A 13,097-nucleotide genomic window follows, 5' to 3' on the forward strand; every position below is an offset into this window, starting at 1 on the left:
GAACAATCAGCTTAAGGATATTGATATACCAGTGTGTGCAGTCTTTCCTTTTTTTAAGAAAACTTTATTAGGTCAAGCAACTTCTATAGCATTACATTAGTTTCCCTGGATTTAGTTCTGACTTTGAGAATTGTCAGATGGACTGTCATCATTGCTGATCCCCTCACAGAGCATCATTAATCTAAAAGTTATTTAGATAGATACAAGGAGAATTTCCATCACAAGAAATGTTTGGCAATTTCCAGGTAGTGATTCTTGGAGTGTCATGGAACTGAGCATCCTCCCTCTCTCACTACCTGCTGCTCTTTGGTAGTCTTGTCTCATGCATACAGATTAATCTATAGGCTAGACAGCATGTGGCAGTGCTTCAGAAATTCCTTGGAACCATTTTCAACAGGAGATGCAAAGGAAAGTGAAAATAGTATCTAGAGTAATTTAGTCCATCTGTTGGCTGAGGGACTCAATCCCAGATCACTTGAAGCATGTTAGATGCAAATCATAGAATCATAGAATATCACGGTTGGAAGGGACCTCAGGAGGTCATCTAGTCCAACCCCCTGCTCAAAGCAGGACCAATCCCCAACTAAATCATCCCAGCCAGAGCTCTGTCAAGCCTGACCTTAAAAACCTCTAAGGGAGGAGATTCTACCACCTCCCTAGGTAGCGCATTCCAGTATTTCACCATCCTCCTAGTGAAAACGTTTTTCCTAATATCCAACCTAAACCTCCCCCACTTCAACTTGAGACCATTACTCCTTGTCCTGTCATCTTCTACCACTGAGAATAGTCTAGAACCATCCTCTTTGGAACCACCTTTCAGGTAGTTGAAAGCAGCTATCAAATCCCCCCCTCATTCTTCTCTTCTGCAGACTAAACAATCCCAGTTGCCTCAAGTCATAAGTTGACTCATAAGTCAAGTGTTCCAGATCCCTAATAACTTTTGTTGCCCTTCACTGGACTCTCTCCAATTTATCCACATCCTTCTTGTAGTGTGGGGCCCAAAACTGGACACAGTACTCCAGATGAGGCCTCACCAATGTCGAATAGAGGGGAACGATCACGTCCCTCGATCTGCTGGCTATGCCCCTACTTATACATCCCAAAATGCCATTGGCCTTCTTGGCAACAAGGGCACACTGTTGACTCATATCCAGCTTCTCGTCCACTGTCACACCTAGGTCCTTTTCCGCAGAACTGCTGCCTAGCCATTCGGTCCCTAGTCTGTAGCGGTGCATTGGGTTCTTCCGTCCTAAGTGCAGGACCCTGCACTTATACTTGTTGAACCTCATCAGATTTCTTTTGGCCCAATCCTCCAATTTGTCTAGGTCCCTCTGTATCCTATCCCTGCCCTCCAGCATATCTACCACTCCTCCTAGTTTAGTATCATCCGCAAATTTGCTGAGAGTGCAATCCACACGATCCTCCAGATCATTTAGGAAGATATTGAACAAAACCGGCCCCAGGACCAATTCTTGGGGCACTCCACTTGATACCGGCTGCCAACTAGACATGGACCCATTGGTCACTACCCATGTGTACTACTACTACAAATAGACTGCCCAAAGAGTCAGAACTCCTTCAGCATACTCCATCACAACTTCCTGGGCAGAAGGGGTGCTAGCCACCACAGAGGAAATCTTACAAAATTGTCACCCATCAATTACTTATGAAGTACTGCAAACTTGACTTTCACCCCGCTCAAGCCCACTGACAAGAATTCTGGGCCCCAGGGCTGTCCTTGAGGGAGCGGAGCCCAGGTCGGAAGTGATGAATCCGTCACTTCTGGGGTTGGCCCACGAGGCCCTCGAGCGGTCGCACACATCTAGGAGCCCTGCAGCCCTCACAGGTGATTTAAAAGGGCCCGAGGCTTTTAAATTGCCCTGGCCCCTGGGCAATTGCCCCCTTTGCCGCCTCATCGGCAGGCCTGACTTTGCTGCAGAAGCATCTTTTGGCTGAAAGGGGCCCAAGCAGTAATATAATGTACCTATGTTACTCATATTAGGGAAAGCAGAAACCATATATCTTGTTTATCCCTACTTTCCTATTTTTTCCTTATTGCTCATTATGATTGTCTCAGGGTAAGTCTACACGAGTATGATACATCCGCACAGCCGCAGCGTGTCTAGTGAAGACGTGCTATGCTGACAAGAGAGCACTCTCCCATTGGCATAATTACTCAACCTCCGCAGGGGGCAGAAGGTGTGTCAGTGGGAGAGCATCCACTGCTGACATAGCGCAGTGTGGACACCACTTAAGTGAATGTACCTTAAGGTGTGTGTCTTTTTCATACCCCTGAGCATCATAAGTTACAGTGACGTAAGCAGTAGTGTAGACCAGCCCTCAGACTGAGGAAGAAGTCGGGATTCAGAAGGAAAAATTTATTGTCTAGTGAATTCCTTTCTGGGACCTCTTCCCAGTCTGCCCTACCTGAGACATATTCTCTGATAATCAGTATAATGGCCTTTTAAGAGTCTGTATGTATAGTTAACACAGTTAAGAAAGATAGAATTGGGCTGTACTTAAGGTTTAATTTAATAAATTGTTTATAAAGGATAGTAAATAATTGATACATGTTATAAGCATGCTACAGACATCAGATGCATTATACGTGTTATAAACACACCTGTATAAGATATTAGATAGTTATAAGTAACCTCTTGAACTCTAAAATAATCCATAACAATTGATTAAATATATATCAAAACATCTATTAACTATCAACTCTTTATAAGCAGAACTTTAATAATAATGGTCATACTTTATAGTAAAGAAGCTTATATTTAGCTAATAATAAGAATTCAGTGTTTTCATACAGCTTGGAAATACGCTAGAATGAGGGCAGAAAAAATAACGTGCCTAAACCCTAGTGTCTTGTGGACAAGTCTGAACTGCTTCTGGTATTTGCAGGAAGAGACCCACAGCCTAAATGCATTGGAAATCATCAGGTAACAATTTTTCCATAACCTTTATTATGTCAGGAAATGTTTAATTCACTATTAACCTGAATCTCATAATTTGTCATCAATGATATCTAGTGATATTCTATGACTCACAGCACAGTCTCTACCATCTTTTCTAATACATAAAATGCAGTGCTCCAGTCAACTAAAATACAGAATACTTCTGTCATTAAAAAACTGTTGCCCATAGTGAGCTTTGGACGGTATAAATTGCACATGGCTATGGGAGAATTCTCTATAATAGAACTGGCCTGTGAGACTTGCAGAGCCCATGATTGCAGCATCTTCTATTATCCCCCCAGATGTGAAGGACCTAGAAATTAGAGAACAATCTCAGCACTTTCATTTTTTTTTAAAGTACATTTCTCACCCAATTCCTTATAAAAAGAGCCTGGGAAATGTCAACTGATCACAAGGGCTTAAAGCCTGTCCCTGGTTTTTCCTAATGATCAGATTGTTTATGATATGCCACTGCCTATAGCTCCCTGTGATTATTTTTTGGAGACTGGGAAAATCATGACCATGTTTCCCCTTGATTTTTAGAAAAGACCCATGATCAGTTTGTAGCTTCATGGACAGCATTTCCAACACTATCATTAGAGGCCCAAGGCTACCACAGTCTTCCAGCCAGCTCCATGTAGCTAAGGTGATTCCTCTGCTGAGCAGCCTATGTGATCTCTGCCCACAAAAAGGGCAGCTTACTAGTATCAGATGTTGCATTGTATTTGAGAACATGTTTTCTAATCCCAGCTCAAACATGAACTACTTGATGGCCTAGACCTATGGCAGTATGATTTGGTATCTCCATAAAACCCACTGAAGTAGAATTCAATTTTAGAAGGATTATACATGAAAGTGAGAAATATTAAAGAATATGAAGTAATACCCTCTCTAATAATTCATTGACAGAAAGGGATAATTCAGAGAGCAGTTGCAAGTAAAGACTAGGTCAAGAGGCTGACTGTAGTGGTGATTTATGGACTGATCCAGATCTGAGAGAGTCTGGGAGAGAAAGTGAAAAGCAGTGAATTCAGAGGGTTTAACAAGGAAACTGAAATAGATGAGGATGAATGGGGAAATGAGATGAGAGGAAGCAGGTGGCATGTACTGAAGACAAGAGCTGGAGATTATGAGGCCAACACTGGGAGGGAAGACTGACCACCACAGTTCAGGGGTGTTTGATCTGGAGATTCAGGCTTCTTATAAGTGATGTAATGGACTGTCTCACAAGCCATATTTTTGTCTGCATTTTCCTGGAATCTGAGAGCAGGATTTTCAGAAGGAAGGGGAAAGCAGTTTCCAGCTGTAGTCTGAAGAGCCAGGTTGTGTATTTTAGTTGCCAGAGAGGTTTCCCAAAGAAGTGAAGGGGTAGGAATCCTCCCTTCCTTTTCCAGATCATGATGCTGCAGTAGAGCTGCTTGATGGCCACCAGTGTAGCCTCAGAGCTGTAGTATTTCTTTTGGCTTATACCTTCTCCCTCCATGTGTGGAATGAAGGGTGGACACATGCCTTCTTTCAGGTCCTGGTCTCTTCCATCCCATTAAAACCCCCTTCCTTGGAAATAGTGTAGATGCCCAGTCTCTTGTGATGCATAGAGTAGAGGAACTGGATTTCAGTCTCAACCTTACAAAGAACCATTATATATAACAGTGGGGTAAACTGTCATTTTTAAATGTATGAAAAATATCTTGATGGTCTCATTTTCAGAGAAGGCAAAGCTAGAAGTATTTGAACCTTTGAAAAAGGTTTTTTGGGGGGAGGTCTTGTTTAAACAGCATGTAGCAACATTTTGGAAAAAAGTTTTTACCTTCAGAAATCACTTTTTCATTAAATATATTTGAAGGCTGTCTTTAATAATCAACATCTTTTTTCCATAATTCATGCAGAGATCATACGTTTTTAAATTTAATTTTTTATTGTATTTTTTACCTGTTACCAAAAGTGTTATTTTACAGAAAAACACACACATGCATACAGTATTTTATAAAGCTTAAAAAAACCAAACTGGTCCAAATGTCATTACAAGTTGATTATTTTATTTCAATAATGAATGTTTTTAAAAGCTGTATTCCTACGCTTTTGTGAACAGTACACATTTAAATTAAATTTACTATTATGTTGTGGAGTATACATCCGAGTGAAGCTACATATAGAAAAATACACATAGCCAATGACTGCACCACAGCTGGTGGGGGGGCGAAGGGTGTTGTCCAGCTTGCTAGGGGAAGGGGTATATCACTTCAAGAGTGTGGAGGGGGAGAGAGGCACAGATACCGGTGCAAAAGCAGAATGGGTCAGTGTTCGTCCTTCAGGAACCGGAAGGGCTGCAGAGTTGATAAAGGGCAAGCCCAACAGGAGAAGATCTTTCTCTGGACCAGATGGAGTAGCACCCAGCCTCACAATCTTGGAAGTGGCAAAAAAGCAGGTTTGATTGGGATCACAGTGGGCACTGCACTAGCCACTCCTTTCTCGGGAGGCCAGGATGGAATTTTTCTCTCACCACCAGATTAGCCAAACTGGAGTGGGAGATTTTTACCTTCCCCATAGCATTTTCCCGAGGGTGGCGGGGGGGGTGGGGGTGGGTTTGTTATGGTGAGTAGGGAAGGGAGTTAGGCTATGATGTCGCAACTCATTATGTAAGTATGGGGCGGATGTCCAGTGCAGGTACTCCACAGGGAAGGGATACAGTGATCAGATAAATGGCTTGGTAAACAACTTAAAGGAGGTGTTTGTTAAAGGAGTGGAATGGGCTGGGGTGGGGTGGGGTTGGAGCGCCTATGACTGGGACCAGGGAGCCACCCCCTCCTTTCTTTATACCCCACCTTAACCTCCATTATTTGAGAGTGGGATGATGGTAAGGTCCCAACAATGGACTGGCTGAGGACCAGGATGGAAAAAAAGGGGTGGGAGGCTGGCAGAAGTCCCCAGGAAAATGTTGAAATGATCATGGTGTTACCTGCACCGTACACTTTTATCTGATGGGTAGTCCCAGACACCTAATAACAAAAATGCAGCCTGGTTAAACCATATTCACTGTCTCCTGTCCTTCCAGTATAGCCAGACAACAATATAGCTTAAGGAAGATGTAATAGGTGTGTGTTTAACAATTTTGCTGTTTTCCCGTTGTCTTTCGTTTCTATGTTTTCCTTCCCTCTCATCTTTCACTGCTGCATATTAATGGACAGTGCTTTAAATCTACAGTAGATTTAGAGACAAAACAGAATTAACAACATACAGTATATGTCAGTTGGCATAAACATTGGCTACTCCTGACAGTCCGTAGTGTAGCTGAAACTGAGTGACAACTTAGCATTAAATATAGAGTCTACAACATATACGCTAAAATAAAAAACACTGAATCAGTAAAGGAGGGTAATCTCAAAAAATATTAAAGTTTGTTATAAAATAGTGCAATTCAGAAGAGCTTTTTTCCTACATATGGTTGGAAATACCATTGCCACATGTGTACATTTTAGTAGATTTGTGAACAATTAATGTTAAATGCTAACTAATGAATTAGATTTAATTTCTATAAGGCAACTACAATGCAACAGTTAAATGTTCACAGTAGTTTACAGTTTACTACTAGTTTGCTTTGGTGCACTGCCATTAAAGGCATCTTTTTAGTCAGAAGACAAGCTTTCCAAGTTTAACACTGCTGCAGTAACAAGAAAACTATTAGTAATTCTAACTTGAGATGTGCAGGACTATCTGAAATCTCAATGCTGAAGGGCTTTATTTCTTTCACAAATTAGACTATTTTTGTTTTATTCTTTAACGGCTAAAGAAATGCTGTTGAAGCAGTGTCTGCATGGAGCAACAGTGACATGCAGTGGTCATGTGCAATCTTAGATGTTTCTTCTTTGGGAATATTCCTTGTTTTTTGTTGTAAGACATTAGTCTAACCCAAGTTTGAAATCCTCTTTCTTTCTCTCTCGGCCACACTTAATTCTAATGGCTTGGGTGTGATGAGCAATTTGTAGAAATAAGGAATTTCCTTATTACTATTGCTTTGCGTCTCATTGATACTGTAACAGCTGCCCTCTTCCACATTTCACATACCTTGAACTCCCGAAGTTTATTAAACCTTTCCATGACTGCCTAATCCTGTTATGAAAAGTAAAATATTCTGAGAGAAGTGACATTAAACAAAAATAAACCCAAACAAAAAACAAAAAAGTGTTCGGATAAACAGTCCTTACAACTTCTGCACATGTTTTTTACAGCAGTATTTAAGAAATCCTTTAATGGCAGTGCTCAGAAACCAAGACAGTTGCTCTGCATTTCCAATTGTGGTGTTGAATGAAAAAAAAAAAATCAGAAGACTTGTGGGGCTTGGAGAAAAAATAAATAAAATCTAACATGCAGTTGGGGCATCCTGAAGAAGAATGAATAAAGTGGGGGATCTTGTTATTTTCCTTAAAATGATGAAGATAGCAAATAAAGCTACTTCATGTGTTTCATTCATTCATTCAACTGTTGGTCAGGGATTGCCAATAGAAGTTTATATAATCCTACTGCACGCACAACTCAAATGACATTAAGTAACAGATTGTTTCTATCTATGTACTTCTTGCAATTATTATTAAAATTTTAGGCAGTTATCTTATGAAGCAGAGTGTGTGATCCTTGAATGGCATCTTAGAACTTCAGCGTCTAGCAACTGGAGAACCAGACCGTGATCCAGGTCGAGAACCAGATCCTCCCTGTGAACAGAGGAATAAAATCAATTTGATTAGAAAGGTATGGCACGGTGTGGGTGTGTAAATATGTGTGTGTGTGTGTATATACACACACACGCACACACACTAATTCCAAAAAGCTAGGTTCCAGTATTACAAACTGGTAGTACAATCCAGAGTCCATTGTTTCTAGTGACAATCTTTGGATAAGCCTGTGTATTATATCACTAAATTAATTGAATGCTTGAAATTTCAGTTTTGCTTCAAAGGGATGATTACTTTTGATAACTGAATTTTCAAGTAAGATGAGTTTATTCTAATTAAGCACCTCCATCACTCGCACTTGTGTAATAATTTATTTCCAGTGAGTGGAGTCTTAATTAAGTTATTATGAAGCCAGGAAATTTGAGACTGCTGTTTATAAACGAACCGGCTTATGATTAAGTATATACAACAAAAAATTAACAGGAAAGGTAATAACAAAAACTTAACTGTATCTATCAGTTCTTATGCAATGATGACACAAGTGTGGGGGGAGGGACAGATTGGGGCCAATATGAAATCAGACTCCAACTGTGAATGCTTCTTTTGGCTTTCTCTGTACATGTATAGAACCTCATTCCTTTTCTTAAATCTCCTTCCAAGTCAAAAACTATCATGCACCACTGAGGGATTATAACTTCTCTTTGTAGTGCCACACATCTATGTACTGTCTTGCACTAAAGCAGACATACATATTTATCTCTTAGTGGGCTTAAATAGGCTTATTTCAATTGTGACTGCTGGTGAGGTTCTGCTGTGTCTGTTCTTGGAGGATATGCTAGAGATGGAAATGATTCATTCTTCTACTTTCCATCTTGAAAGTATCAGGGGGTAGCCATGTCAGTCTGTATCCACAAAAACAACAAGGAGTCTGGTGGCACCTTAAAGACTAACCGATTTATTTGGGCATAAGCTTTTGGGGGTAAAACACCACTTCTTCAGATGCATGGAGTGAAAAATACAGATGGAGGCATTATATAATGACACATGAAAGGAAGGGAGTTACCTCACAAGTGGAGAACCGGTATTGAGAGGGCCAATTCGATCAGGGTGGATGTAAGTCCACGCCCAATAATAGATGAGGAGGTGTCAATTCCAGGAGAGGCAAAGTTGTTTTTATAATGAGCCAGCCACTCCCAGTCCCTATTCAAGCCCAAATTAATGGTGATAAAATTTGCAAATGAATTTTAGTTCTGCTGTTTCTCTTTGAAGTCTGTTTCTGAAGTTTTTTTGTTCAAGTATAGCTACTTTTAAACCTGTTATAGAATGTCTAGGAAGATGGAAGTATTCTCCTACTGGCTTTTGTATGTTACCATTCCTGATGTCCAATTTGTGTCCATTTATTCTTTTACGTAGGGACTGTCTGGTTTGACCAATGTACATGCCAGAGGGGCATTGCTGGCACATGATGGCATACTCTCCTGGAATTGACACCTCATTGAAAGTAGCATCACTGCTGATTGCATTATTTACTGAGAACACAACACTAGTAGTGGGAAATCACTGTATCTGGCTTTAGGGGAAGAAAAATGAAGACTTCATATTATTTTTTGTTTGGATATGGATGTAATAATTGGGTTAGATTTTCATTTGTCTTTTTTTTTTTCCCCCTGCCCTTCTTTGGAAACTATTTGGCCATACACTGCCTTTTTTTTTTTTTTTATTCTAAATATTTGTTAGGGATCCAGAGACCATTAATCTTGGGGCACATTACAAATATGTTTTTACTATTGTTACAAACAAGAAAATATTGGGCCAAATTCTGCTCTTAGATAGTCTGCTGTAAATCCAAAATAACTTCATTGATGATTTAAGAAAATACTCCCACATTTGAGAGCAGGATTTGGTCCCCTTACTCTTGATTGGCATGATCAATCAAATCAGAAATCAGTAGATTTCTATTGTACTTCAGTTGTGAATTTGGTATATAAAACAGTGTCAAGCACAACTTGGTTTCATACAGATATAGTATCTGCTCAATTTTATTTGTAACTCAAGACAAGTTTTACTCAAGAATATTTGAATGTGACTGATATTAAATAGATCCAGAGAGGCATTTATGCTTTTTCATAGGCTCAGTTTACTTTACCAGTTTAAAGATTTTGGAAAGAGTGCCCTGGCCATCATGGTATGATCCCTTATGTCCCTTATAAGCAGATTTATGCTCGGAGAATTTGCCACTTCCTCCATACCCTGGCTTGTGTCCTTCACCTCCCTAGAAGAGAGATCACAGATATCTCAGGTGTGTTGTTCAGACCAGTTACCTTCATTTGCGACTGCTGGAATGCAATGCTTTCAAATTAGTCAAGTAGTTGAAAGTGTGGGAGGAAAAAAATTCTAAATGTGAAAATCTGAGTCCCAAACTTTGGTCTGTAACAGAGAAATCAATAATCAGAACAGGATATTGTACTGTCAAATGCATAATGTGAATGGAAAATGAAAAAGGAAGAATAGTAACTGCAACTGTGAGTCTTGAAAAAGAAACCTTTTGACTTAAAAATGTTTTATCCCCTTTAGAAAATTATACTGAATAGTACAAAAGGGTTGGAAGAATAAAAATCTCTTGATCAACATGGAGATTTTGTATGCACTTGAATTTCTCCTAAAAGTATACATGACATTTTTAAGAGCTTTTCAAACACTTACACTTAAGTACTAAGATCACTGGTGAAAAAAAGTTGCTTGTGAAAGTCATTTTCTTTCATTATAAAGTAACTGCCCGAGGAGGAGGAGAAGTACTAGAACAGGGTTTCTCAAACATTGTCCCCTTACACAACTAGGGAAAGACACCTCCCACCAACCTTTTGTTGAAAACGTTGTTTACAAGTTGTGATTTTGGTGGTCTGTTTCAAACACGGACAGGGTCAGCATGCTAACTTCACCTTTTTGCTGAGTAATTTCCACTTCAGGCTCAGCAAAAACAGAACTGTAAACTTGGATTTTTTAATTATTTTTTAATGAATTTAATGCTTAGTAAAGTTACCAGATTGAAAGTCCTAGGCACTAGATCCCTCCAGGTGCAAGCTACAGTGTAATTCAGTGTCCATGCCTAATCACTCACTGGCCTGTTTATGGAGACTACCAATAGTGTGCTGCTGCCAAATGTGATGAGGAAACTTATCCATTAAGAATTGGACTGAGACCATCAAATCAGTTTACAAAGGTAATCACACAGCTGCCAAATGGTAAAGATTTTCAGAGTCGACCTGGAATCAAACGAGTAGTACAGCAGTAAAAAAGGTTCTGATTTGTTATCCTGTCTCCTGAACTACCCATTTGCCCTTCAACAAACAGGTCCTGCTTTTGCTGAATCCTAAGTAATAATTCCTATAAGAAATGGAAAAAAGAATACTCTCTTCCTTCATTTTCAGTGTACATCTTCTGAAAGAGGTTGAAGCCTCCCCAAGGGAGCCAGGCTCATAATTTGAGAAAAACTGTTCTGGAGCAAAGGAAGTATCTGTATAAAAGATAGTTAAAAGGCAAGAGACAATCAAAGGACAGTGAGAGTGTGTTGGCAATTTTGCATTCCTAATTCATTCACAAAGCAGGAGTGAAGTTTATGTGGAATCCTGCTTCCTTGATTTTTCTCTGTGCTCTAAGAGCCAAATTTGTATTCGATTCATTGAGATATCCTTTTGTTGTTAAACAAACAGTAAAGTAGAATGAATAAATTCACAGATCTATTCAGATACAATATTACAGCTATCGATCATGTTAACAAAGAAAGTAAAATGGACTATCTGAACTTAGTTGTGTATAAGAGATACTGCCAAGATGACCTAGTTTTAAATTGTTATAAACCTGGCAGGAAATAGCCTTCCTTTCTAAATCTCTTAACTTGTATTAAATCCCATATTCTGTAGCAGAAGTTTCCCAGAAGTCATTGGGCTTGATCATGCCTGTATTGAAGTAAATGGCAAAATGTCACTCTATCTCAATAGACTGGGCCTGCTCTGGATTCAATTCTGCAATCATTTAACTCTCTCAGCTCCCAATTGCTTCAGTGTGTGGATCTGATGATACAGCCATTGAGAACTCGCATTGGCTTCAATGGGAGTCATGCAAACAGAGCCACTGCCAAATCTAGATTTAATGTTTATAAGAGAGAGAATGCCATACCCAACAGCTGGGAAGTCCATGGCTGTGTTGCCAAAGCTGTTAACGTTTCTGCTGACCCACCAGCCCTATCGCAGTAGGCCGAATTCTGTGTGGTGAAGAACATCACCAACACTTACTTGAGTTAGATTGGACCTTCTTGTGAAAGGACTGAGCACCCTTTCACCTGATGCTCAAGATTTTGTTCCTACTACAAGAACAGAAGCAATTAAAAAAACCATATTGTTTGTCAAATGGAGAGCAAAGTAATTAGCAAAAGAACTGAGGCTTTTTTCAATCTTTTAATAGGCTGTTACAAATATTGAACCTTATGCCGCAAAGTGCTGAATGCCTTTCACTCCCATTCACCTTCTTACATTGTAGGTGGGAACTGAGGATTGGGCTTTCTGAAACCCAAACTTACAATCCTTCAAAATTCCCATATATTACTGACTTCAAGGGGAGTGTTGTTTGAGAATTAGCTCCAGGATTTAGGCCTGATGGAGAATTTCAAAAAAATAAATAAGAAAAACCTTAGAGAAAATTCTTGACAGTGTGATTTTAAGAATTCACACACATTAGAGTCTTCTGCCATCCCATTGGTTAATGATTTCTCCCATCTCATGAGCACAAAGAACACCAAACCTCTGACTTTGAGAAAATAACTTTTGTGTTCTAGGAAATAACTACACTGATAGAAACCATTGGCATTTTAGAAGCTTTAATATACCATTTAAGATACTTGTGGTAATCTGCCCATGTGTGTAATGAAAGCTGAAGTGAAATAGAAAATAGGATTTAGTTAGCTGTGAGATAACTGTGCTGGTCTGCTACTCTATACTGTCCATGTTTTAAAACATAACTGTAGAAAGAGCCTATATAATAAGCAGTAGTATTGATCTCTTCTTTTTAAAAGGGACTGCAAAAACGTATGACAAAAATGTACACACTAGAGACAATATTAGCATATAGAAAAATCAGGCTTATGCAAAAAGTTCCCTGGCTCTTTCAACCCTATCCCCAATTCTTCCGCTCCCCGCAAAAAGAAAAGACAAAGCAGTTAAGTCTTCCAGGAGCCTTAAAGGAAAAGAGGTAGTTTTGCCATGCAGCAGACGTGCTCCATTTGTGCTAAAGCAAAAGAGATTATATCACTGTAAGGTTGACAAGCTTCTGGATAAGAGCAAGCAACAAAATTACGACCATAAACAAACTGCTGTGTAGGAGGGGGAAAGTGAATCAAAAGGAATAAAGCAAAACAAACACCAAAATGAAGACCGAAACATGAATGTCAAGTTGCTGCAGCGGCTTGAAAGGCAAT

The 13,097-nt window shown here is 39.5% G+C and overlaps 1 protein-coding gene and 1 long non-coding RNA gene across 4 annotated transcripts in view; one reads left to right on the top strand and one right to left on the bottom strand.

Annotated features, from left to right (window-relative positions):
* The first annotated feature begins 2,751 nt into the window (after positions 1 to 2,751).
* The window catches only part of LOC311516302, a 43,415-nt gene continuing 33,069 nt past the window's right edge, over positions 2,752 to 13,097 (top strand). Inside the window, exons 1-2 of the long non-coding RNA XR_014710377.1 lie at positions 2,752 to 2,945; positions 7,558 to 7,703. This is a non-coding gene — a long non-coding RNA (uncharacterized lncRNA). The remainder of the gene's footprint in view (positions 2,946 to 7,557; positions 7,704 to 13,097) is intronic.
* MBP (myelin basic protein) overlaps positions 7,581 to 13,097 on the bottom strand; it is a 167,234-nt gene continuing 161,717 nt past the window's right edge. For all 3 annotated transcript variants that reach the window (XM_084620238.1, XM_084620239.1, XM_084620240.1), the window contains 2 exons: positions 9,774 to 9,899; positions 7,581 to 7,666 (listed from right to left, as the gene is read on the bottom strand). In XM_084620238.1, coding sequence (XP_084476364.1) covers positions 7,610 to 7,666; positions 9,774 to 9,899 — 183 coding nt within the window. In that variant the 3' untranslated portion in view covers positions 7,581 to 7,609. The remainder of the gene's footprint in view (positions 7,667 to 9,773; positions 9,900 to 13,097) is intronic.

Source organism: Lepidochelys olivacea (assembly GCF_965140295.1).
Source record: "Lepidochelys olivacea isolate rLepOli2 genome assembly, chromosome: 2".
NCBI classification, from domain to species: domain Eukaryota; kingdom Metazoa; phylum Chordata; order Testudines; family Cheloniidae; genus Lepidochelys; species Lepidochelys olivacea.